At 35.4% G+C, this 23,109-nt stretch overlaps 2 protein-coding genes across 3 annotated transcripts in view; one reads left to right on the top strand and one right to left on the bottom strand.

The window, feature by feature from the left end:
- Positions 1 to 636: 636 nt before the first annotated feature.
- On the top strand, positions 637 to 5,067 carry gjd6 (gap junction protein delta 6). Its single transcript, XM_058781993.1, has one exon. The coding sequence runs from the start codon at positions 1,172 to 1,174 to the stop codon at positions 2,315 to 2,317; it is 1,146 nt and encodes a 381-aa protein (XP_058637976.1). The 5' UTR covers positions 637 to 1,171; the 3' UTR covers positions 2,318 to 5,067.
- Positions 5,068 to 5,729: 662 nt separating this feature from the next.
- The window catches only part of sh3gl3a (SH3-domain GRB2-like 3a), a 29,222-nt gene continuing 11,842 nt past the window's right edge, over positions 5,730 to 23,109 (bottom strand). Inside the window, exons 2-11 of one of the 2 annotated variants that reach the window (XM_058783472.1) lie at positions 15,849 to 15,917; positions 15,680 to 15,752; positions 14,278 to 14,421; positions 13,126 to 13,259; positions 12,669 to 12,827; positions 9,036 to 9,139; positions 8,701 to 8,825; positions 8,177 to 8,209; positions 7,613 to 7,681; positions 5,730 to 6,420 (exon numbers count right to left, since the gene is read on the bottom strand). In XM_058783472.1, coding sequence (XP_058639455.1) covers positions 6,215 to 6,420; positions 7,613 to 7,681; positions 8,177 to 8,209; positions 8,701 to 8,825; positions 9,036 to 9,139; positions 12,669 to 12,827; positions 13,126 to 13,259; positions 14,278 to 14,421; positions 15,680 to 15,752; positions 15,849 to 15,917 — 1,116 coding nt within the window. In that variant the 3' untranslated portion in view covers positions 5,730 to 6,214. The remainder of the gene's footprint in view (positions 6,421 to 7,612; positions 7,682 to 8,176; positions 8,210 to 8,700; positions 8,826 to 9,035; positions 9,140 to 12,668; positions 12,828 to 13,125; positions 13,260 to 14,277; positions 14,422 to 15,679; positions 15,753 to 15,848; positions 15,918 to 23,109) is intronic. The other variant, XM_058783473.1, reaches the window with a different exon arrangement.

Below are 23,109 nucleotides of genomic sequence, written 5' to 3'. Positions count from 1 at the left end.
TCCATACCAAAGGTGTAAAATAAAGTTAAATTTAATTAAAAAAAAATAATAATTTAAGGCTTTGTGTGTGATGCTAACGACAGACTTTGTTGAAATCACTTGTGAGTTGAGTCTCCTGTGTTTGGAAAGCTATTTCAATGACACATGGAGATGCTGGCTATAAGCGTTCTAAATCATTCAAATGCTACTTTGTGAGTTGCCTTACTGTCTATATAGCTGGCCTCTAAGTTTTGAACCAGAGCCAGTCTCCAATTCCCAATGGTTACTGCCTCTTCTTTTTCTTAAGTCCGCTCGTGTCAGACTTTTTAAAGGCTCTTATAATCACAAGGTGCTTTTTAGCAGATAGCACGAAGATAACTGCTATCACATCTATTTTAGTTTAACATTCAAAATAGCTGCTATCAGCTGCTTTTGTAAACAACCAGTATCATCAGTATCAGGACATCCTATACCATTCTACCCTCATCCTACACTGGATACACTACCATTCTGAAGTTTGGGCTGGAAATAATTAATGATGCTGAAAATTCAGCTTTGCAACACAATAATAAATTACATTTTAAAATTGTAATAATATTTCACAATATTAGTTTTAACTGTATTTTCATCAAATAAATGCAACCTTGGTGAGCATAAGACACTTCATTCAAAACCTTTTAAAGAAACCTTACTACACCTTTTGAATGGTAGTGTATATGATCATTTTAAACACAATTTAAATAGATTACAAAGTTACAAACAAGACTGACAAAGTGGACAACCACTAGCCAGTACCGTAACTTGAATTCCGACAAAAATAAGCACTTTTAATTTATCCATTTAGCAGACACTTTTATCCAAAGTACAAGCAATTTCTCATAAGCGCCAACAATATTCATAGTACACAATGCCAAGTCTAAAGCATAAGATAGATTAGTATACAAACTAGATTAGCACATGGACGTATCCCCTATCTGTGGCGTATTTTTAAAAGCGTGGAACCCATCCTATCATGTATGGCGGCAATCTGAAAAGAGAGCAATCTGCCGACGCTATCAAGAGCAGGACGAGTGCCGTCTCTCCAACGGTTTGTAAATGGACTCTAAAGACAAGCGATGGCACCATGTGACCAAAGTGAAGTGGACAGCACGCTCCTTATCTCTGAAGGAGAAAGGGATGGCTGGGAGCAGTGATGGCACCTTCGCTCTCCAGCCAGAGCTGTAACATGAAAACGGCCATCCTTGCTGGCAACAGAGCTAAAGTGGATCTATTTCAGGTGCTGTACTTCAAGAGGCCGGTGCGTAGAGACATGACAGAATGGACGCTGCTCAAGCGGCTGCTGGACGCCGTGCACCAGCACTCCACCATGATCGGACGCCTCTGGCTCACGGTCATGGTGATTTTCCGCCTGCTAATTGTGGCCGTGGCCACTGAGGACGTCTACACGGATGAGCAGGAGATGTTTGTATGCAACACCCTTCAACCGGGATGTCCCAACGTCTGCTACGACGCCTTCGCTCCAATCTCGCAGCCTCGATTCTGGGTCTTCCAGATCATCACGGTGTCTACTCCTTCGCTTTGCTTCATCATCTACACCTGGCACAACTTGTCCAAGCAGCCGGAAGGCGAGCAGTCGAGGGAAGCGTACGATCGCAGTTGCGACTCGGATAGTTGCTCCATCAAGTCGCACAAACATCTCGGACACAGTCTTGCTGACGTCCTCGAGGGCATCGCCAGCCAAAGCGCCCCGGCATTGCACAAAACCACCAAGGCTCCATCCAAAAGCTCCTCAGGCGTCCTTTCCAAGTACTACATCTTCCACGTGTGCTTTCGCACCGTTTTGGAGGTCGGTTTTGTGGTGGCTCAATGGCTCCTCTTCGGTTTCCACGTTCCCGCTCACTTTGTGTGCACGGCGATGCCTTGCATGCAGAAGGTCGACTGCTACGTCTCGCGTCCCACCGAGAAAACCATCTTCTTGATCTTCATGTTTTGTGTTGGGGTCTTCTGCGTCTTCCTCAACTTCCTAGAGCTCAATCATTTGGGCTGGAAGATGATCAAGAAGTCGGTGCTTATCAAGGACGGCTCCTGGAGGGGATACGGCACTATAAACCAAGACTCGCAGTCGATAGACTCTCTAACTTTCAGAGACGTGACCAACACTACTTCTTTACCTACCCTAGATCTAGTCGTGGACCATCAACCTGACTGGACCTGCGCTGGGAACTGCTCAACGAAGAAAGACAAGGACATCTGCAGAGGAACACAGTCACTCAAGGTTAAATTGCAACCGAACAAAGGAAGAAAATCAAAGCAAAGAAGCACTGAGGTTTGGATATAAACTCAATTATGGACAATTCGAAGAGTCTTAAATTTGATTACGATGCTATTTTTGTTAGTTGGTTTTTGAAGGCAGCTGCTACTCGTTAGTTTGGATGAGCTTAAGAAATAAAATGTACAATCAGTCATGACATGTAATCAATATTTCCACGTCGTTTATTTATGCAATATACAGTGTGTAATAATATATTCATTTACAACATCTATAAACCACTTTGTGTATAAATTATGCCAGAGAGCAAAAAGAAAACAATTCACAGCCTTTCCTTTCACTCAGTGATGTAGTGATGAACTTTCGAGAAGAAGTTTTGAAAGAACACTAAAATTGGTTCAGGAGTTAGTAGGCTAATAGTGTTTGGAAGCGAAGAGCTATTTTACATCTAAAGTCCGAGATGGAGATTATCGGGGTGCCACATTTTCTTTTGAGTCGAGCAATTTCTTGTTTTCATAATAGTCGTATATACTGTTTCTGAGAATCGGATCATTCATTTTACTAGAACATCATCTATAATCTCTTGATTTTTTTATTTAAAGCTGCCGTATGTATTTAAAACGTTTCATCATATCCCAGTATTTTGTGCAGAGATAATTAGACACTATACCGTTCAAAAGTTTGAGGTTTAAAATATTTTTGAAAGAAGTCTCTTATATTCACCAAGATCGCATTTATTTTATTAGAAATACATTAAAAACAGTGTATAGTATATAAAAATTGTTAAATATTATTACAATTAAAAAACAGGTTTCTATTTGAATATATTTTAAAATGTAATTTATTCCTGTGATCAAAGCTGAATTTTCTTTAAAATTTATTTCTTTATTAGTAATATTGAAAACAGTTGTGCTGCTTCATATTTATTTGGAAACCGTAATACTTTTCAAAAGAAAAACAATTATTTAAAAAATATTTTGTAATAATTGTCACTTCTAGTCAATTTAACATGTCTCGACAGAAATAAACTCTTAAATTCTTTCAAAAAAAAAAAAAAAACATTTACTGACCCCAAACTTTTGAACGGTAGTGTATGTTCCTGAGGATTGTAAACACTTTTAAAGCTCAACGAGTGGCGTGGGTTCGGGGCAAAACTACATGTTTTTTCCAAACAATGAAAAATGGAGTGTTAGGTAAATGTTTCTAAAAAATAGGACTGAATAAAAATATCTAAACAATCTCTATAGTGATTTTTAACATTCTAAGTTCCAAAAGATTTCCAAAATTCCTTGATCTGTTTACTCTGTGCCACTGTTTCCTGCACTGATTTCCAGCAACTGCATCTAAATCTGCAGTAAAACAAGAGATATTTTAGTGATAGTGATTGATTGAACTGCATGGTTTGGACCCGTTGCTTAATTAATTTAAAAAATAATTTTTAATTATTTTTGGAAGGTTCCCTATATAATCTATTGCAACAGCCGAGAGGGAATTTCTTGCCCTACTGACATTTTCTTTAGAGAATGCAAAAATACAGTAATTTTGGCAACTCAGTTTGGTGCTGTTAGTGGCACAGAAGTTACACGTTTGTGGCATCATTTGCGTCAAAACAGCTTTTTCCCTTTTTGCTCTCTGACTGCTTAATTTGGCCAGAAAAAAAATACAACAGGGAATGACAAGTCAAAAAGGGAATGATCTGAAAACATCTGTGATGGTTAATGGCAGAATCTGTCCAATACAGAAACAAAAACAATCATTGAAAGTTAAATTTCATGCACAAGAAACATACGGCTCAGAGTAACAAAAATAATGTTCAACATTACTGGAATACAGTCTATTTTTGGGGGACAAACACAGACACAAATTTTGTCAGTTCAAACCAAATTGGTCAGATTAGAAAGATGTCCGCTGCCGCTGATAAACACAGGATGGTTCGACTAGAGAATGTTTCATTAACATCTGCAAATTTTAAAATGTCATTCAGAATATGACATCGGTCAAACAAACCACATAGGCGAGCAAAAAGTTCTTGTTACATACAGTACGAAGTTGTGAACCATATCAATATATATATTTATATATATTTTTATATATACTTTTTAGCACTCCATAAGATAAACTGATAAAATTTTGTATTTCTCGGCATGGCAGAAAGAGATACAGTAGAAAGTGCAATGTCCTAAAACCAAAAAACACAACACAAAAATAAAATGTGCACATCAATGGGTGTGTTATTCTAAAGCTTTAGTGCAATACAGCCACCGTTCAAAAAAAGCACTTGAAGGCGCGAAACCCATTAAAAAACACCCGCGATACTTACTATGATACCTAAGATCACAATAAGTCTGTAAACGGAGACAGACAGAGAGAGAAAGAGGACATTCATAAGAGTAGCAGTCAAGAGAGTCACAGTTTATAGAAAAATTGTGTTTCAAAAAACACATAAGACCACCGCAGGCAGGTAAACCCCATATCAGAGCAAAAGAAAAATATAACTAGACAGCGAAAGTCCAAATCCACCCCACTGGATGCATCACATTTTCAAATGAATAAGGTAAATGCTGCGTTGAAGCTGAAATAAAATTACACTGCAAAAAAAATAAAGAAAATTCTTAATCAGTACTTTGACGTTTTTCCAATAAAAATGTCTAAACACTGTTAAATCTAAATGATTTTATTATTTGTTTTATTTGATTATTATTTATAAGATTGGCTTAAATTGGCAAATTGGTTTATACATAAAACTAAAATAACAAAAATACAGTGGTGGCCAAAATGATTATAACACTAGTATTTTCACCAGCTAAAAAATGGTTTTAAGCCAGTTATTTCTATCTTTTGCTGTAGTGTGTCAGTAGGAAATATCAGTTTATATTTCCAAACATTCATTTTGCCGTTAATTGTAATAATCCAGTGAGATTTTTGTTTGCTCGACACAGAGATCTGATCATCATCCAGTCTGTCTGGAATCACATGAAGAAACAGAACAAACTGAGACTAAATCCAGAAGAACTGTAGCAACGTCTTCAAGATGCTTCAAGAAACCTACCTGCAAAGCTATAAACTATGCACAAGTGCACCGAGGGCAAAAGCTGCTTTAAACACAAAGGATGCTCACACCAAATGTTAATTTAATTTAGTTAATAGAAGTTAATTGATAAAGAAAATCTATTTATGACATTTTTACACAAGTGTCTAAAACTTTTAACAGTACTGTGGCTTTGCAGGTAGGTTTCTTGAAGCATCTTGAAGACGTTGCCACAGTTCTTCTGGATTTAGTCTCAGATTGTTCTGTTTCTTCATGTGATTCCAGACAGACTGGATGATGATCAGATCAGATCTCTGTGTGGAGCAAACAAAAATCTCACTGGATTACTTCAATTAATGGCAAAATGAATGTTTGGAAATATAAACTGATATTTCCTACTGACACACTACAGCAAAAGATAGAAATAACTGACTTTAAACCATTTTTTAGCTGGTGAAAATACTAGTGCTATAATCATTTTGGTCACCACTGTATATCTTTTGAAGTAAATTTCAAGTAAATTATCAGTATTTTGTTATTTTTCGATTAAAAAAACACCTTTAAATCAAAATAATTAATTTTACTTATATTTGTTTTATTTTTCATTTGACTTGAGATATGTATATATTATGCTGTTTCATCTTTTAAAAATAAATGTATCTTGTTTTAAAGATGTTTAGATATTTTACTAAAGAACAAAGCAAAAATACTGATTAAAAATCTTTTTTTGCAGTGTAAAAATCTAGATGTTGCACCATGAGGCCTGGAAAATGTAATAATATAAATAAATACTGAAATGTAAAAGGTTCAAAATTGTCTGTGGTCAAACGCAAGGCTTTCATTGGTGAGAATGCAGCAGAGGATGTTGGGTGAGCGGACGGTTGGTTCAGACAGTCTGGTTTGGCTTGCGGACAGTGACCCGTGGCTGTTGGCTCGGCTCATTGAGGAAGAGGCACTAGGACCTCGACGTAGTTTATGGGGAAGAAGCCCGATTCGCCGTTAATCATGCCTTCATACCAGTTCTCATCGATCTGATTGGTGAGGATGATAATGTCACCCTCTTTGAAGCCCAGCTCGCCCTCGTTCTCCGGCTCAAAGTCGTAGAGCGATCGACAGCAGGGCTGGTCCAAGTGTGACTCGATCTCTACAAAGAGGAAAATACAACCACCGCACACATTTAAACATCTGTTAAAGGAATAGTTCACCCATTCACTAAAATCTGTCATTTGTACTTATTATGTTGTTTTTTAATTTTATGATCTCATCCTACAATGTTCACAGCGACCATGGCTGTCAAACCAGTGTCATTGTAGTATCATTGATATACCATTATAGTTTTTGTTAATATTTTGAATTAGATTTTTATGTAAAAATGTTTGCATTTTTAGTACTTTTGTTGTGCATTTTTGTCATTTTTATCAAGTTTTTGTTTTTAATATAGTTTTTAAGTTTTACTTTAGTTCATATACTATTATAGTTTTTCTTAATATTTCTAATTAGACTTTATTTTTATATTTGTTGTCATTTTTAAAGTTCAGTAATTTTGTGTTGTGTTTATTAGTTTTGTTTTTAATTTTTATTAGTTTTGCTTTTAGCTTATTTAGTTTTAGCTATTTTAGTACTTCAACTTAAACTGGTTTCTTTATTTTATTTTAATTTAGTTCATCTTTATTTTATTTCAAGTAATGGATTTTTTATAGTTTACTCCAAAAAAGCACCATAAAAGTATAAACATTATATTCATGTGTTATATTCTTAAGTCCTCCCAAGTCACATTATATTGTAGCTTTAAGCAAAAAACAACAAAACTTAAGTTGTTATTACATTTAAGGCTCATTCACATCCAGTACAATCCTTATAAAAAGATATTAAGTATAATGCAATTAAAATGCAAAATATAATGCAGTAACTTAAATAAGTAGCATGCACTTTTTTGTCATTTGTTGACAGACCCCTATGAAATTCTTCAGATGTTTCCCCACAGAAAACAGGTCTGGATCACTTGAGGGTGAGAAAATTGGGTTTCAAATGAAATATTTAACATCTATGCGCTGCATTCAAACATCCAGTGCTACTAATGGAAAATAGCACAGGGTTACTGAGAGGAAAGTAATAGAAAATCAGTTTGAGAGCTGATGTGTGGGCAGATGAGATGAGTGGGTCCACATGAAATCTGTGACCGCAGATCTCCAACAAAAGCTCTACATATTTCTGCAGAATTCAAATAGCTATTATCAACCAAATACTACAATCTCCTGGCTTTTTCAGGGCCGGGCATCGCCTACTACCTCACATTCGGTGAGCGTCTAGGCATGAACCTACAGGATGCTACTCACGTTTGCTATCACCATTGGGGCTCTCAGGCCATGATAGAGTCATGGGTGCTGTGTGTGTGAACTCATCAACTGAGAGCAAAAACACATGAGATCAAACATGAGAGACACACACACACACACACACACACGATTCAGCTAATAAAACACACTGTTGATGAACATGAATATGACCACAAAAAACAACCATGTCATCTATAAATTACGGATGTGAATTGTAAGGTTGTTTGGTTTTGAGTCTGACCCTATTATTTTGCTTTTATCAACCTCTTTATGTTTTTAAATGTTTTCCCAATGCTTTTAGTCTTTTCAAGTCTGATTCATATTTTGCATCATGTGACTGAAATATAAATAGTCCAAACAGGTAAATTTACATTTACATTTATGCATTTAGCAGACGCTTTTATCCAAAGCAACTTACATTGCATTCAAGTTACAGTTTTTACATTTTATCAGCTCTTGCTTTCCCTGGGAATCGAACCCATGATCTTGACGTTGCTAGCGCCATGCTCTACTATTTGAACTACAGGAAAGCTTAATATTTCCATGATAAACATTACCACCTACTTTTTCCATTTACAGTGTGGTTGACTTGGATATCTGAAAGGAATATGAATGAATATGTAAGAAAACATGATAGTGGTGAAATATGTGAGCAACACACAATAAAAGCCATTCATGAAGCTCTAGTTTCTTAAAACAAAGAACGACAAGCCAGAAGAAAAAACAAAACAAAAAAAAAAACACAAAATGAAAATGAAAATGCAGAAAATGTAATTTTTTCCACCAGTCAAAACCAAGAAAATTATTTTTATTATTATTATTTTTTTGCTAGTAAGCACTGTACTTGCATTATTTTATTAATAAATATACTGTATAACATTCTCAGATCACATAAAAACTATGATTTTTATATTATGTAATCCTCAAAAGTAGGAGCATGTTTCAGGACAATTTTAACAAATAAAAGTTGTTAAAATACAAAAAGAAACTAATTTAAGATTCTGCATATGTTCTGACTTCATGCTTAAGACTGAAGCACACAAGAAGTTCTCTTCTTGAGAGCTGTTGAGATGTTTTCTTGTTGATACCTGTGCTTTTGACTGATGTGGTGTGGGTATGTCCATTGTGCTGCGTGTTTTCGATGGTCTCCAAACTGGACACGATCGACTTTGGCTTGAACTCTTTTTTGGGCCGACTGCTTGCAGTAGATATCCTGCAAGAGCAAAATATATGTGCGTAAACTCAGCGCATATTAGCAAGAAACCTACATTTGTTATTGTTGACACTTTCATAACATAGCTTCCAATGAAGACAGATCAACAGTAGGCTAGATAACAAAATACATGGAAAAATACTAAATGAACTTTGACTAGGAATATGGGATGGTTTCAAGCTGATTTGCAGCATGTGCAGTTGAAGATACCTGTTCTGTAGTTTGCTGTCGAGCTCCTTCAGGATCTCCAAGGACTGTCGATGGTAATCCAACGCTGCCTCAATCAGAGCTGATAACTGACTGACCTGCTCTACCTACAGGTAAATGAAAGACATGACGTTTTCACTGATCCCAGTACAGAAACCTTACTGATGCACAAGTACAATATATAATTAACAGGAAAACACATATAGCGTGCAGCACATACAGATTACATATACATGTATTTGGACACTCAAACAAAACTTAAAAATGTAAGAATGTAATGCAAGAATAATGATGTGATATTTCAATAATAAAGTCCCAAAGTTATGATAGTTCACACAAAAATGGAGATATTGTCACCATTTACTTACCCTCATGTCGTTCCAAACCTGTATAAGTTTCTTTCTTATGCTGTACATAAAGAATATATTTTGAAGAATGCTGGTAATCGCACAGTTGTTGTTCCTCATTGACCTGCATAGTATTTCTTTCCCTATATGGAAGTCAATGGGCACCAACAACTGTCTGATTCTTCAAAATTCTACAAAATATCTTCTTTTGTGTTCAACATGAGAAAGAAACTTATACAGGTTTGGAACGACATGAGGGTAAGTAAATGATGACAATATTTCCATTTTTGCGTGAACTATCCCTTTAAAGCCATATATGCTATATATATATATATATGTATATACAGTATGTGTATGTATATATATATACACACTATATTGCCAAAAGTATTGGGTCACCCCCTTCTAATGAACAGGTTTGACTACTTTAGTAATTTCCATGAGTACAAATCTTAATGTTTAAGCATATAATGATATTGTAGGGAATTGTGTGCTTCTAATTTTAATGACTTACAATGACTTGTACATACACTATATGGACAAACGTATTGGGACACCCCCTTCTTTAGAACAGAAAAAGGCACTTCCAAAACTGTGGAAACAACGATGGAAACATAATTCATGTATTTAAAAATTGTATTTCCATCTCTGTTGCAACAGTTTTGGAAGTGTCTAAAATGACTGTAGCCATATGTACAAGTCATTGGTGTTTGGTAAAGAGTTTTTGGCTCAAGATCTGCATTTAAAGTCACACCAGAGGTGTTCAGCTTGGATTAGGACTTGGCTTTCTGCAGACCAGTCAAGTTCTTCCACACTGACTAAATCAATCATTACTCAAACCTTGCCTTATACACAGAGGCATTGTCATGTTAGAACAGAAAAGGGTCCTGTCCAAACTGTTGCTTTAAAATTAGAAGCACACAATTCCCTAGAATATCATTATATTCTTAAACATTAAGACGTGTACTCATGGAAATTACTAAAGTAGTCAAACCTGTTCATTAGAAGGGGGTGACCCAATACTTTTGGCAATACTTGGGGTATTGGCAAGAGGAAAATGAGAAACAAGAGACCAAAAAATGCAGATGAGCTGAAGGCCACTGTCAAAGAAACCTGGGCTTCCATACCACCTCAGCAGTGCCACAAACTGATCACCTCCATGCCACGCTGAATTGAGGCAGTAATTAAAGCAAAAGGAGCCCCTACCAAGTATTGAGTACATATACAGTAAATGAACATACTTTCCAGAAGGCCAACAATTCACTAAAAATGTTTTTTTTATTGGTCTTATGAAGTATTCTAATTTGCTGAGATAGTGAATTGGTGGGTTTTGTTAAATGTGAGCCAAAATCATCACAATTAAAAGAACCAAAGACTTAAACTACTTCAGTCTGTGTGCACTGAATTTATTTAATACACAAGTTTCACAATTTGAGTTTAATTACTGAAATAAATGAACTTTTCCACGACATTCTAATTTATTGAGATGCACCTGTATATATATATATATATATATATATACACACACACACACACATAAATGCATATATATATACAGTGAGGAAAATAAGTATTTGAACACCCTGCTATTTTGCAAGTTCTCCCACTTAGAAATCATGGAGGGGTCTGAAATTGTCATCGTAGGTGCATGTCCACTGTGAGAGACATAATCTAAAAAAAAATCCAGAAATCACAATGTATGATTTTTAACTATTTATTTGTATGATACAGCTGCAAATAAGTATTTGAACACCTGAGAAAATCAATGTTAATATTTGGTACAGTAGCCTTTGTTTGCAATTACAGAGGTCAAACGTTTCCTGTAGTTTTTCACCAGGTTTGCACACACTGCAGGAGGGATTTTGGCCCACTCCTCCACACAGATCTTCTCTAGATCAGTCAGGTTTCTGGCCTGTCGCTGAGAAACACGGAGTTTGAGCTCCCTCAAAGATTCTCTATTGGGTTTAGGTCTGGAGACTGGCTAGGCCACGCCAGAACCTTGATATGCTTCTTACAGAGCCACTCCTTGGTTATCCTGGCTGTGTGCTTGGTCATTGTCATGTTGGAAGACCCAGCCTCGACCCATCTTCAATGCTCTAACTGAGGGAAGGAGGTTGTTCCCCAAAATCTCACAATACATGGCCCCGGTCATCCTCTCCTTAATACAGTGCAGTCGCCCTGTCCCATGTGCAGAAAAACACCCCAAAGCATGATGCTACCACCCCATGCTTCACAGTAGGGATGGTGTTCTTGGGATGGTACTCATCATTCTTCTTCCTCCAAACACGTTTAGTGGAATTATGACCAAAAGTTCTATTTTGGTCTCATCTGACCACATGACTTTCTCCCATGACTCCTCTGGATCATCCAAATGGTCATTGGCAAACTTAAGTCGGGCCTGGACATGTGCTGGTTTAAGCAGGGGAACCTTCCGTGCCATGCATGATTTCAAACCATGACGTCTTAGTGTATTACCAACAGTAACCTTGGAAGCGGTGGTCCCAGCTCTTTTCAGGTCATTGACCAGCTCCTCCCGTGTAGTTCTGGGCTGATTTCTCACCTTTCTTAGGATCATTGAGACCCCACGAGGTGAGATCTTGCATGGAGCCCCAGTCCGAGGAGATTGACAGTCATGTTTAGCTTCTTCCATTTTCTAATGATTGCTCCAACAGTGGACCTTTTTCACCAAGCTGCTTGGCAATTTCCCGTAGCCCTTTCCAGCCTTGTGGAGGTGTACAATTTTGTCTCTAGTGTCTTTGGACAGCTCTTTGGTCTTGGCCATGTTAGTAGTTGGATTCTTACTGATTGTATGGGGTGGACAGGTGTCTTTATGCAGCTAACGACCTCAAACAGGTGCATCTAATTTAGGATAATAAATGGAGTGGAGGTGGACATTTTAAAGGCAGACTAACAGGTCTTTGAGGGTCAGAATTCTAGCTGATAGACAGGTGTTCAAATACTTATTTGCAGCTGTATCATACAAATAAATAGTTAAAAATCATACATTGTGATTTCTGGATTTTTTTTTAGATTATGTCTCTCACAGTGGACATGCACCTCGATGACAATTTCAGACCCTCCATGATTTCTAAGTGGGAGAACTTGCAAAATAGCAGGGTGTTCAAATACTTATTTTCCTCACTGTATATATATATATATATATATATATATATATATATACACACACACACATACATATATATATATATATATATATATATATATATATATACATACAAATAATCACTTTTAAAATAAATTAAACGTTCTCAGTTGTAATTTTCCCTACATCATTCTCCAAAAAGTTGAACATGCTCCTCTCAGCGAGTTCTTTGGATTCCTCAAACTTCTCCACAGCCTGTTTAATCTCCTCATCAGGAATCTTGCCTTGACGTTTCTTCTTGTAGTCAAAGTCTAACCGTCGACCCTCCAGTTTCTTCAGATGATGCTATCAGGAAATCACATGAGATAATAGAAGGAATCAGGGAAATAAAATGAGTAGTTATTTGTTTGGTAATCATACCGGCCACCATAAGGGGGTGTCACGCTCCATGTAGATTTAATCAGCTTTTTCTAGGCCACCAATTTGCCTGGAGTATTCATCTTATGTGAGTTCATATCTTTTCAAGCCTCATTTCAAAAGGCCTTCAGGTATAAAACATTTTAAATGCAAAATCGTATTGAACCTTTAATAATTCTTTGTTTAAAATGAAGGGTTAATAAAAAATAACGAAATAGTGTCATACCACTATCTCTTTGAGGTCTTTGTCTTGTAGAGTCTGAAATGGGTCAATGAAGTTCTGTTTCACATTGATATCAAGGGCATCTTTAATATCAGCCATCTGCTTCATAGCTTCACCAATGTCCACCAGCGCAGCTCCTGAGAAGATGAGGCAGACAAAATATTTTGACTTTCATATAAAAATAATTTAAATGTAGAGAGAGAGAAATTGTCTCTTTTTTTTTTTTTTACTAAAATAACTACATATTAAAATTCAATAACAATCAATGAAAAAAAACATTTATTACATAATCACATTATAATGCCTTTTTGTGATAATATGATAATCCAATGATTAAATACTTTACAAATGAAAGGTACTTATTTCATAATTTCTTTTTAATTTACAATGTGTTTCATTTTTGTGTTAATGAACACAATTCAAAGGGTGTCAGGAGTCCGGGCCCTGCGTTTCTCCCTCTCACCACCAGAGGTCACTACCTCCCGGATTCAATTCCCCAAACTCCACTCACCTCATTATTGATTCATTTGCCCCAGCTGTTTTCCTGATTGCCTTTCCCTACTTAGGCTCCCTGTGTTTTCTGTTTGGGGCTCATTTGTCTCATGTATGTACCTGTTTATGCCTGTGATTTCTGTCTGACCTGTGCCCAGTTAATGGCCGTTTTCAGCATTTATGTTATTCAGTTTTTTTCTCCTTTGGGTTGGTTTCAGTTGTGTTTTTATTTGTTTTTGTGATTTATAAATAAAAGACCCCGTCTGCCTGCATTTGAGTCTCCGTCTCTCCCGTCCCGTGCCAAAGGGTAAGATTGCAAAAAAAATGCAACAAAATACTCAAAACAGTAAAACTCTTCCGGTTTAAAATTGGAGGAGCCGCTTTGAAAACCATTGTAAAATAACTAGTATGTGCTCATCTGTATCTGGCATCAACAAAGCACCACAAGGTGTCAGAGTTGTGTTCAAATGCTATAAGTACAGCAATATTGCAGGAAATATGTTTCACAACGCACAGTGTGCAAGATTGTGTGACTCAAAGAGAGATAGAGTTCTCGAGATCGACCAGCATTCCTTCGCGCTGCAGTGGGATTTCCGTAACCGTCGGTCTGTGGTTCATGTCTGTGCATGCGTGCACTTGACTGTTGGTATGTGCGGACATTACCGAAAGTAGACTCCTCCCCCAGTTCCCGTCCATATCGTAGCATGCAGTCTCCTAAAAGCCCTTCAGTCTGCGGATAACCCGTCGTCTTCACCTGCCCTCTGATTTTAGACACGGTGTTGAGCATTCCCAGTTTGGCTCTTGATGCTGTGCGGATACATGACCAAACCAGAAATCATAACACTGCACTCCAAACATGAGTCACTGACTGAGAAATTACAGTAATTTAGTAGCAGCAGTGGAGGCAAGAGAGGCAGTGCCTACTCAAAAAAAAAAAAATTAAATAAAAAATTAAACAACTGCATGAGAAAATAATCAAAAACACCAAAAAAAACAAAGCAATTTCAAAGGGAGGTGAGTTTACGGTGTTCTTCTCATTGAGCAAGATAATCATTTTAATGAGATAATGGGCAAAAATCATGTTAGAACAGGTCAGCTTGAATGGATCAAATTAGTGTTAATAATGGATTTAATTACATTAGTTAACAACTTAGCTACTCAACATTGTTGATAAAGTTTAAATGAAAATGCACTAAAAAATTGTGAGTGAACTTGAAATAAAGATCCATCTCCATCATGCCATGAAGTGTTAACCAAGGATTTGATGACTGATAGTATGAGTTTTTACTGTATTATTGTAGTAATTTTTAAGCAATGTAAAAATGTTAAAGTTTGGGGTCAGTAAGATATTATTATTATTATTTATTATTATTTTATTTTATTTTATTTTTTAAGAAAGTAATAACATTTATTAATTATCAATAGGATTGCTATTTCACATAAATGCTGTTCCCCTCAACTTTCTATTTGTCAAAGAATCCTGAAAAAAATGCGTCAGAAAAATATTAAGCAGCGCAACTGTTTTCAACATTAACAATATAAAGAAAAGTTTCTTGAGCAGCAAATCAGCATATTAGAATGATTTCTGAAGGATCATGTGACACTGAAGACTGGAGTAATGATGCTGAAAATTCAGCATTGCATCACAAAAATAAATTTCATTTTATAATATATTAACATGTAAAACTGTTATTTTAAATTGTAATATTTCACAATATTACTGTATTTTTGATCAAATAACTGCAGCCTTGTTGAGCAGAAGAGAATTGTTCTCAAAAAAACTGATAAATCGTACCCAAACAGTGGTATAAATCTGCTGAGACTTTTTAATAACGTTTTAATAAATAGCAGGGCAGTATAAACATACTATGTTATTACAGCACTAGTCACATTTTGATGAGTATAAGGTTAGTGTTTCACAAGACTTCAACCCTGTAATCAAACTAGAATGCCTCGCCTCCTCAGAAGTCCACTGCACACTGCTGCTTAGTAGGTGGTGTTAATGATATTTAATGACTCAATGAAATCATAAATCTTATGAATATGTCAGATCTGTGATTCATACCTGGGTTTGGCTGAAGGTATTCTGTGGTTTTCGTTATAAGTTCAAAAACAGACTTGTTGGTGACTTCTATTTTCTGTAGAGGTGGGAAAAGGTAAGAGTAAATATGTTTGTCATATAAATAATAAATCACATGTGAAGTGGGGCTCATTTATGCAGTTTTTTTTCTCACCCGCTCCATTTCCATGAAGTCTTCATCAAGCTTTGTCCCTTCTGCACCGCTTATCTTCTCACTCAATAACTAGAAAGAGAGAGCGAGAGATTAGATCAGAAACAGGAAGCAGCGACATTAGACAGGAAGAAGTCGCATAATGTTTCCCTGTGCACACACTGGGGTGGGAGGAAGAAAAAAAGAAATCAATAAAGAGCCTCCATCATAGCTTATTGTAGAAATGATACCTGATGTCACGGGTCTGAATTTAGTTTTGTGTGTGCGCTGAAGCAGCAGTGATAAGATGATAAAAAACACTGATATTTCATGATGCACATTCACATGATGCACTGTTATTAATATTGTCATTACTTTTCATTTCAAATATGGTTTCACATGACTTTATTTTAAACAATTATTATAATATCAGCTATTTATAAGTTATCAACCATAACAAGTACAAAAATGATTATTAGTTTATCTGTATTAGCCAGAATCTTAATATCATTTGTATTGCATTGTTACATAATTGGTGCACTAGACTGATTGTTGTGACTTTAGAAACACACACACACAACTAGGTTAAAGTAGCTATCATTATGTAACACTGTCCGCGAGTTACACGCTAAAGGAAGAGGAATCATGTCAGTTTGTGAATGGGCTTCAACTGGTTAACTGTACGAATGGTGCTACACATAACAATTCAGACTAGTTATAAGCACCACTAATAATCACTAAGAGGATTAACATATCTTGCACAACAAAAAATGAAAATTAGGTTAACATTTTTGCCATGCAGGTCAGTGAGAACTGATTTGAAAAAAAAAAAAAGTGAAAAAAGATGACACAAAATGAATAGTGCATAGTCAAAGGAAATGTAATGTGCTGTACATATTTGTAAGGAAAACACAGATTTTTAGTTTTGGTTTGTACTTTTAATATTTTCAACTGTGCCTTAAAGCAGATTAATTTAGTGTCAAAACTTTTCAGAAAGGTTTGAGCGTGCTGACAGCATGCTGTGCTTTAGTCTGCTAAAAACTCAACAGTTACACGTCAAGAATGGTAAAAGCATCTGTAAAAAAATGCCTTCACATTAAATTTTTAAATAAATCCAAATAAATTCTGTCAGACTTCAAACCAAAATGTCAATGTGCAATGCTGATCATCTATTTTCCTTCCATAATCTGAGTGAAGTAGGATATTAAACATGAAAAAAAAAAATGTAATCGCATTGATTGGATCATGGAGCCAGGATGTTAGAGAGATCCATTACATCAGCTGAAAATGAAATTTAATTATATTTTAATGAAAAATGTAAAAAAAAAAATTTGCACACTGATGGACTGCACAAAATAAAAACGAAATGTTTATATATAAAAATGGTCCATTATGATTTCATGTTGACTTAAAGTCAGTAAATATCTGTCAATTACCTTATTGAGAGGCTATAATTATCTGTGCATAGCACTAAACCCGTTTAATTATACATATAAACCTGACTATCCACCAACTAGGTAATTATGAAAACATGCAGTTTTTCCACACCTAACGTCCCAGTTGGTGTGGAAAAGCTCAGAAGTTCATCTGTTTCCAAAATGGTAATTATACTAAGTACCAACTGCGGCTGTATGAAGTGGCCTACATTTATACTAACACACACTTGTCAGAGTCAGAATTCTGACCTACTTCTGCCTCTGGTTCATTAACACCGGCCCTGACAGATGCTGTTTGTTTACCACACTGCTGTGCATGAGTGATGAAGGTGTGAGGTCAGAAGGTCTTTGTAAAACTCTCTTTCTCTCTCTTTAATGCACAGGTGACTGCAGGCAGAGGTTGTTCAAACACCCACACAAAATACTCACACTGTTCAGAACACGCTTGTAATGACAAGACTGTCATTATGATCAGCAGAAAGAGTTATGAATCAGTCACAGGACTGAATCGGATCAGATGGCGCATTTACTTACTCACTGAACCACAGGTTATGATGTCTCAAAATGATCCAGATCACACTGAAATATTCCAACAAGAAGAAGTGCACTTCAAATATTTTAGATGATGTACTTATTTTACCCAAAAAATTAAGTGTGGCATGTTGGAAACTAAGAAATATGGCAAACTACCCTTTTAAAATTCATACACTAGATGGTAGAGTACATAGTGCATAGTGTATATCAAATCACAATTATTGTCATTTTAGAATTTCTTTTTTCACATTTCATCAGAATTAATGCACTTTGACACTGATGCAAATCAGGAGAATGTCAACTTGCACGCAACTTGCAGAAAACCTCATAAATGACCAGATGAAAGAAAACAGATAAAAAGACTTATTACGCTGTCATTTGAGAAAAATATGGGATATTTTCAGATCATCAGCTCTTTTCTCAGTGCAGAAAGAGTGCGTGTGCATGGTTGCCAGGTTGAGATGATTAACTAAAACACTGAGCAGAAAATTATGAAAAAAGCTCTGATTGGTTGATTTAAACTCTTGACATCTGGTAACCGCAAACGTGAAAGCTCTTGGATGCTTGCTACCAATGCAAGATGTCAAATGAAAGTGAAAGGCTTTCTGAAAATAAAAATAAAATAAATATCGCAAACCATTACGCTTAATCGAAATAAGCAAAAAGAAATCCGGATTAAAATACAATGTATCGTTCAGACAGAATTTGGCACACAACTTTTCAACTTTTTTTTTGTTTTGTTATAAATACAGTTGTTTTTCTGTAACCTGTTGAAAGAGTTTCATTATCATTCTCAAACATCTTAATGGAAAAGAGCTGTAGAAATATTTTCAAATAGAGGGAGATTCAACAACTGCCAAAAGATTTTCCAGTGTTTGTAACAAATCATTTGTGGCATTAAATTGTGTTTTTATGTTATACTTAAAATACAAATATTTAAAAAAAGGAAAAAAAAAAAAATAGCAAAATTACATTATTGAGAAAATTGTTACATATATATATATATATATATATATATATATATATATATATATATATATATATATATAAAAAATATATATATATATACAGTATATTGTAAATAAATACATTGTTAAAACGATTTATAAACAATTTATATAATTAAATTATTTTTAATTAATAATTTTTAACTATTTATCTACATCTAGACAGATATATCTCTATACATAGCAAAAATACCTTTTTATAACCCAATTTTAGGAATAAAAGATCAATGAAAATCATTTCTCTTGATATGACTATGGATGTGCACTACGACTAAAATCTCTGCCGTTTAAAGCATAACTGTGTAACTAGTTGACTAGTCTAAAAGTAAGAATTATTAAAAGTAAGAAAGATTTACAATACAGAAAATCTACAACAAAATCAGCAGATGTCATGAATGAAAATGCAAATTCACTCCCTGACAGCAGGTGGCCCTTTTGGACATGCAGAAATACAGCGGTTACCATGGTTACCACTGTAAACAAAGCAGCTTTATGCTTATAACACTATTTTATTAGGAATTATACGGACAGGCTACAACATGAAAAAATGTCAATTAAACTTTTCTGAATAAAGTCCGCTCCCTTTCATTCATAATGTTTCTCCCTTTAAACAGCTTGCTCATCATGAAAAAAACGCTTGCATGCAATGTCTGAGGTGAAATGAAATTGATTTTGTTTTCTGCTCAGGATAATAACTTGATGATAGTATGACAACCCACTGCTACTTAAAGGCAGACAGAGACCTTGGTCTCATAGCAGTTCCACAAACACTAAAAAAATTCTCATTTCCTCTTCAAACATGACAAACATTCAATTTACCGAGGAATGAACGTTCAGAATGTTTCAGAATGTTCCTCTGTTTAAATGAGGAAGGAAATTGGAACAAGTCCAGACAGCGATGACACTCACTCCAGCAGGTTGCACTTTCCCTTACAAACAAACATTGTTTTGTGGAACAAACACCCAGTTAAATCAAGGGCACAGACATATTCAAAGCTGCAGATGCTTGTTTCGGTCTGTGAGGGTGGAAACTCATAGAAGGCACATGCAAACCAAACTCTGACCTGGACTCAAAAAAAAAAAAAACACGACAGATAGCAAAGCGCTCGCTAATTAGCACCAACAGACAGCAGCGTGACACCTTGTAAAACAGAGGCTAAGAACAGAAAGAGTGATAATATCTTTCAAAGCAGCAACAGCAAACGACTCTGGCGACGTCACCATGAACCAATCAGTTTAACAGCAGCACTGGATGATGACCCAGAAATTAAAATCTCAGAAACATCCTTAACTTCCCCTCTGAGAAAACAGATGATGATACAGATTAGAAATGAGGAAGGTGAGGAAGTCTTCTGGTAGGATTTAAGGATATGTGATGTAACTCGATGATGTAAGATGTATTGAGACAAAAGATTTCTGTTGAACATTATTTAGGAAGATAAAATGCACTCTTAGCATGACTTTAACAGTAATCAAGTGATTCAGTAATATTGGGTAACATCAGGCCCCTTTGTGCAGCACACAACAGCATAAACCTCCTACACACTCAGAAACACACTGAACTGACATGCAAACCTACGCAAAAGGCAAACTGTATGCAGCACAGTGCAATATGGTGCAGTAAAACCATACAAATTAATATTTCATATTAATATAACAGAAATATTGTTGATATACTCCAAGGTTAAAGGTGAAAATTTAGCTTCTAAGTCCTGCTGAACTTGTGCAAAAAATAGCTTGCTTAGATAGACGTATAACTTAATGTATAAATTCATTTATCTATATAGCAGAGGAAAAGACTAAAGCAATATTTGACCCATAAAAGAAATTTTGCTGAAAATTTACTCAACCGCATGTCATCCAACATGTAGATGAGTTTGTTTCTTCATCAGAACTGATCTGGAGAAATGTAACATTACATCATTTGCACATCATTGCAGTGAATGGGTGCCGTCAGAATGAGAGTCCAAACATCTGATGAAAACATCACAATAATCCACAAGTAATCCACACCACTCCAGTCCATCAGTTAACATCTTAGTTTGTAAGAAATCCAAACTTAACATCCATTATTAATGTGTTTTTTGATCTGTTTCTGCTTGTAAATGGCACTTGATCTGTGCATATTTCTCTCCTGATTCAGACGGGATGAATATAGAATGTACAAAGAACTCGTAATTTAAACTATAGTGATAGTTGGAATTTAAAAATGTCCTAATTTACTTACATTACTTGTGGATTATTGTGATGTTTTTATCAGTTGTTTGGACTCTCGTTCTGACGGCACCCATTCACTGCAGAGCATTCATTGGTGAGCAAGTGATGTAATGTTACATTTCTCCAAATCTGTTCAGATGAAGAAACAAACTCATCTACATCTTGGATGGCCTGAGTACATTTTCAGCAAGTTGTCATTTCAGGGTGAACTATTGCTTTAAAACCAGTCATGGTTTATATGTAGCAGAGGAAAAGACTAACATTTAAGACAGTTCTAAGAGACAACTTTTTGTAAAATGTCACGTTGAAATTTGAAGCGGAAATAACCGACTGAGGTTAGTACAAAAAAATACTGTAGATCATAATCAGAAGAGTAAAGACAGACCTGCACATCTGAAATATATTTAAGAAAACTGTATGTAATTTTAATAAAATTCTGGCCATAAATATTAGATCTAAGACATAAACCTTGAACAAAGTCTTCCTTCAGCCTCAAGGCCTTTGGTCTGCTCATCTCTGTTTTACTCTGTGGTGACCTTAGATATATCACTGGTTGAGAATTTGATCTGTCTGTTAACACAAAATAACATCAGCACAAACTGTTCCTGTCTAATAAACCACAATACATTTGACCTGACCCTCTGAACTGTCACCGATGTTGGGCGGCAGTCTCACAACAGCGAGCGGATACAGAACAGATAACGCTCCTGATGTTTTTTCAGGCAGCACTACTGCTGTGTTCTTTATGTAAGGCCATTACACACATCTCAAGAGTACAGGATGAAACGAAACACACATCAAAGCGCCTGACACACAGTCGTGCGAGAACACAGGACATTTGCAGCCATTTGATTCTAAAAGGAAAATTATGAATGATAATGTCAGACATCAAGAAAATATTCGAAATGTTTGGCTTGAGTAGTTAAAAAAGTGATTCTGTATGTATTTTAATGTACTGCACATAATGTTTCAGTTCTACCTGAAAAAACAGGCAAAACAAATGTAGAAAAATGAGATACAAAAAATGATTTGCCATCACAGGAATAAATGACATTTTAAAAATATATTAAAATAGAGAAAAGTTATTTAAAATTGTAATATTTCCCAATATTAGTTTTACTGTATTTAAATTGTATTTAATGTTTTGTATTAAATATAATATCTTAATATACTAAAATATGTATTATAAATAAATATTAAATTATTATATTTAATATAAAATGCAAAATATTACATAAAATTACCAAATGTATGCATTAATATATTTATAATGACACTTTTAATAAAATTAAAAATACCCCATCAAATGGCTTGACAAATGCAATTTTTCCCCCTTTTATACCAAAGTGGATTTCTAGTGGAGACCATCTGTAGACATTTTATAAACTTCACGAGAATGACATGGTTTAAGATCACACACTAAAAAATTAAGCATGGAAAATATCTAGAGGCCTGACAATTTTGATACTAAATAACTTAACAGCTGGTGACTCCCTGAAATAAGGATCTTACTTCTTACCCAAGATACCCATGATAACATCAGTCTCTGTGGCTTCCTCGAACTCCACTTACTAGCAACCAACTAGGTCAGGCTAAATTTAGCCATATCACACAAAAGAAATTAGCCTCATATGGCAGTATTGCTTGTGACTTGCACTGCTCAATGATAATATTTGACAAACCTTGAAGCAGAAGGACACTACGATATGAATTAGATATAAATAGAAAAGAATATTTGAATGCATGATTAAAGTCAGCCTGATATGAAAATCGACCTTACATTTTTTAATGCTCATTGCTGGTTTAATCGTGCACAAACACTGCATGAAATTTCACAGAAACAAATGTTTGTCTGTGCAATCCTCCAACAAAATGTAATTGGTTCTACTCTTAAAAAACTACTTTTTCAGAACGGTTTGGCTGACTTACGAGTTTCACAATCCAATTAAGAGCCACGAGTCACGACACTATTTTAAAATTATAATTAAATACAGTGTACTTCACTGACAAGGTACCAAAATAAAACCGCATAGGACTGCAATCAAACAGTCAATCCATACAAATTAAACAAACAAACAAACAAACACATAA

The sequence above is a fragment of the Onychostoma macrolepis genome, chromosome 07, assembly GCF_012432095.1.
Source record: "Onychostoma macrolepis isolate SWU-2019 chromosome 07, ASM1243209v1, whole genome shotgun sequence".
Lineage (NCBI taxonomy): Eukaryota > Metazoa > Chordata > Actinopteri > Cypriniformes > Cyprinidae > Onychostoma > Onychostoma macrolepis.
Note: the sequence above shows the minus strand (reverse complement) of the source record. Positions and strands in the feature narration are given on the sequence as shown.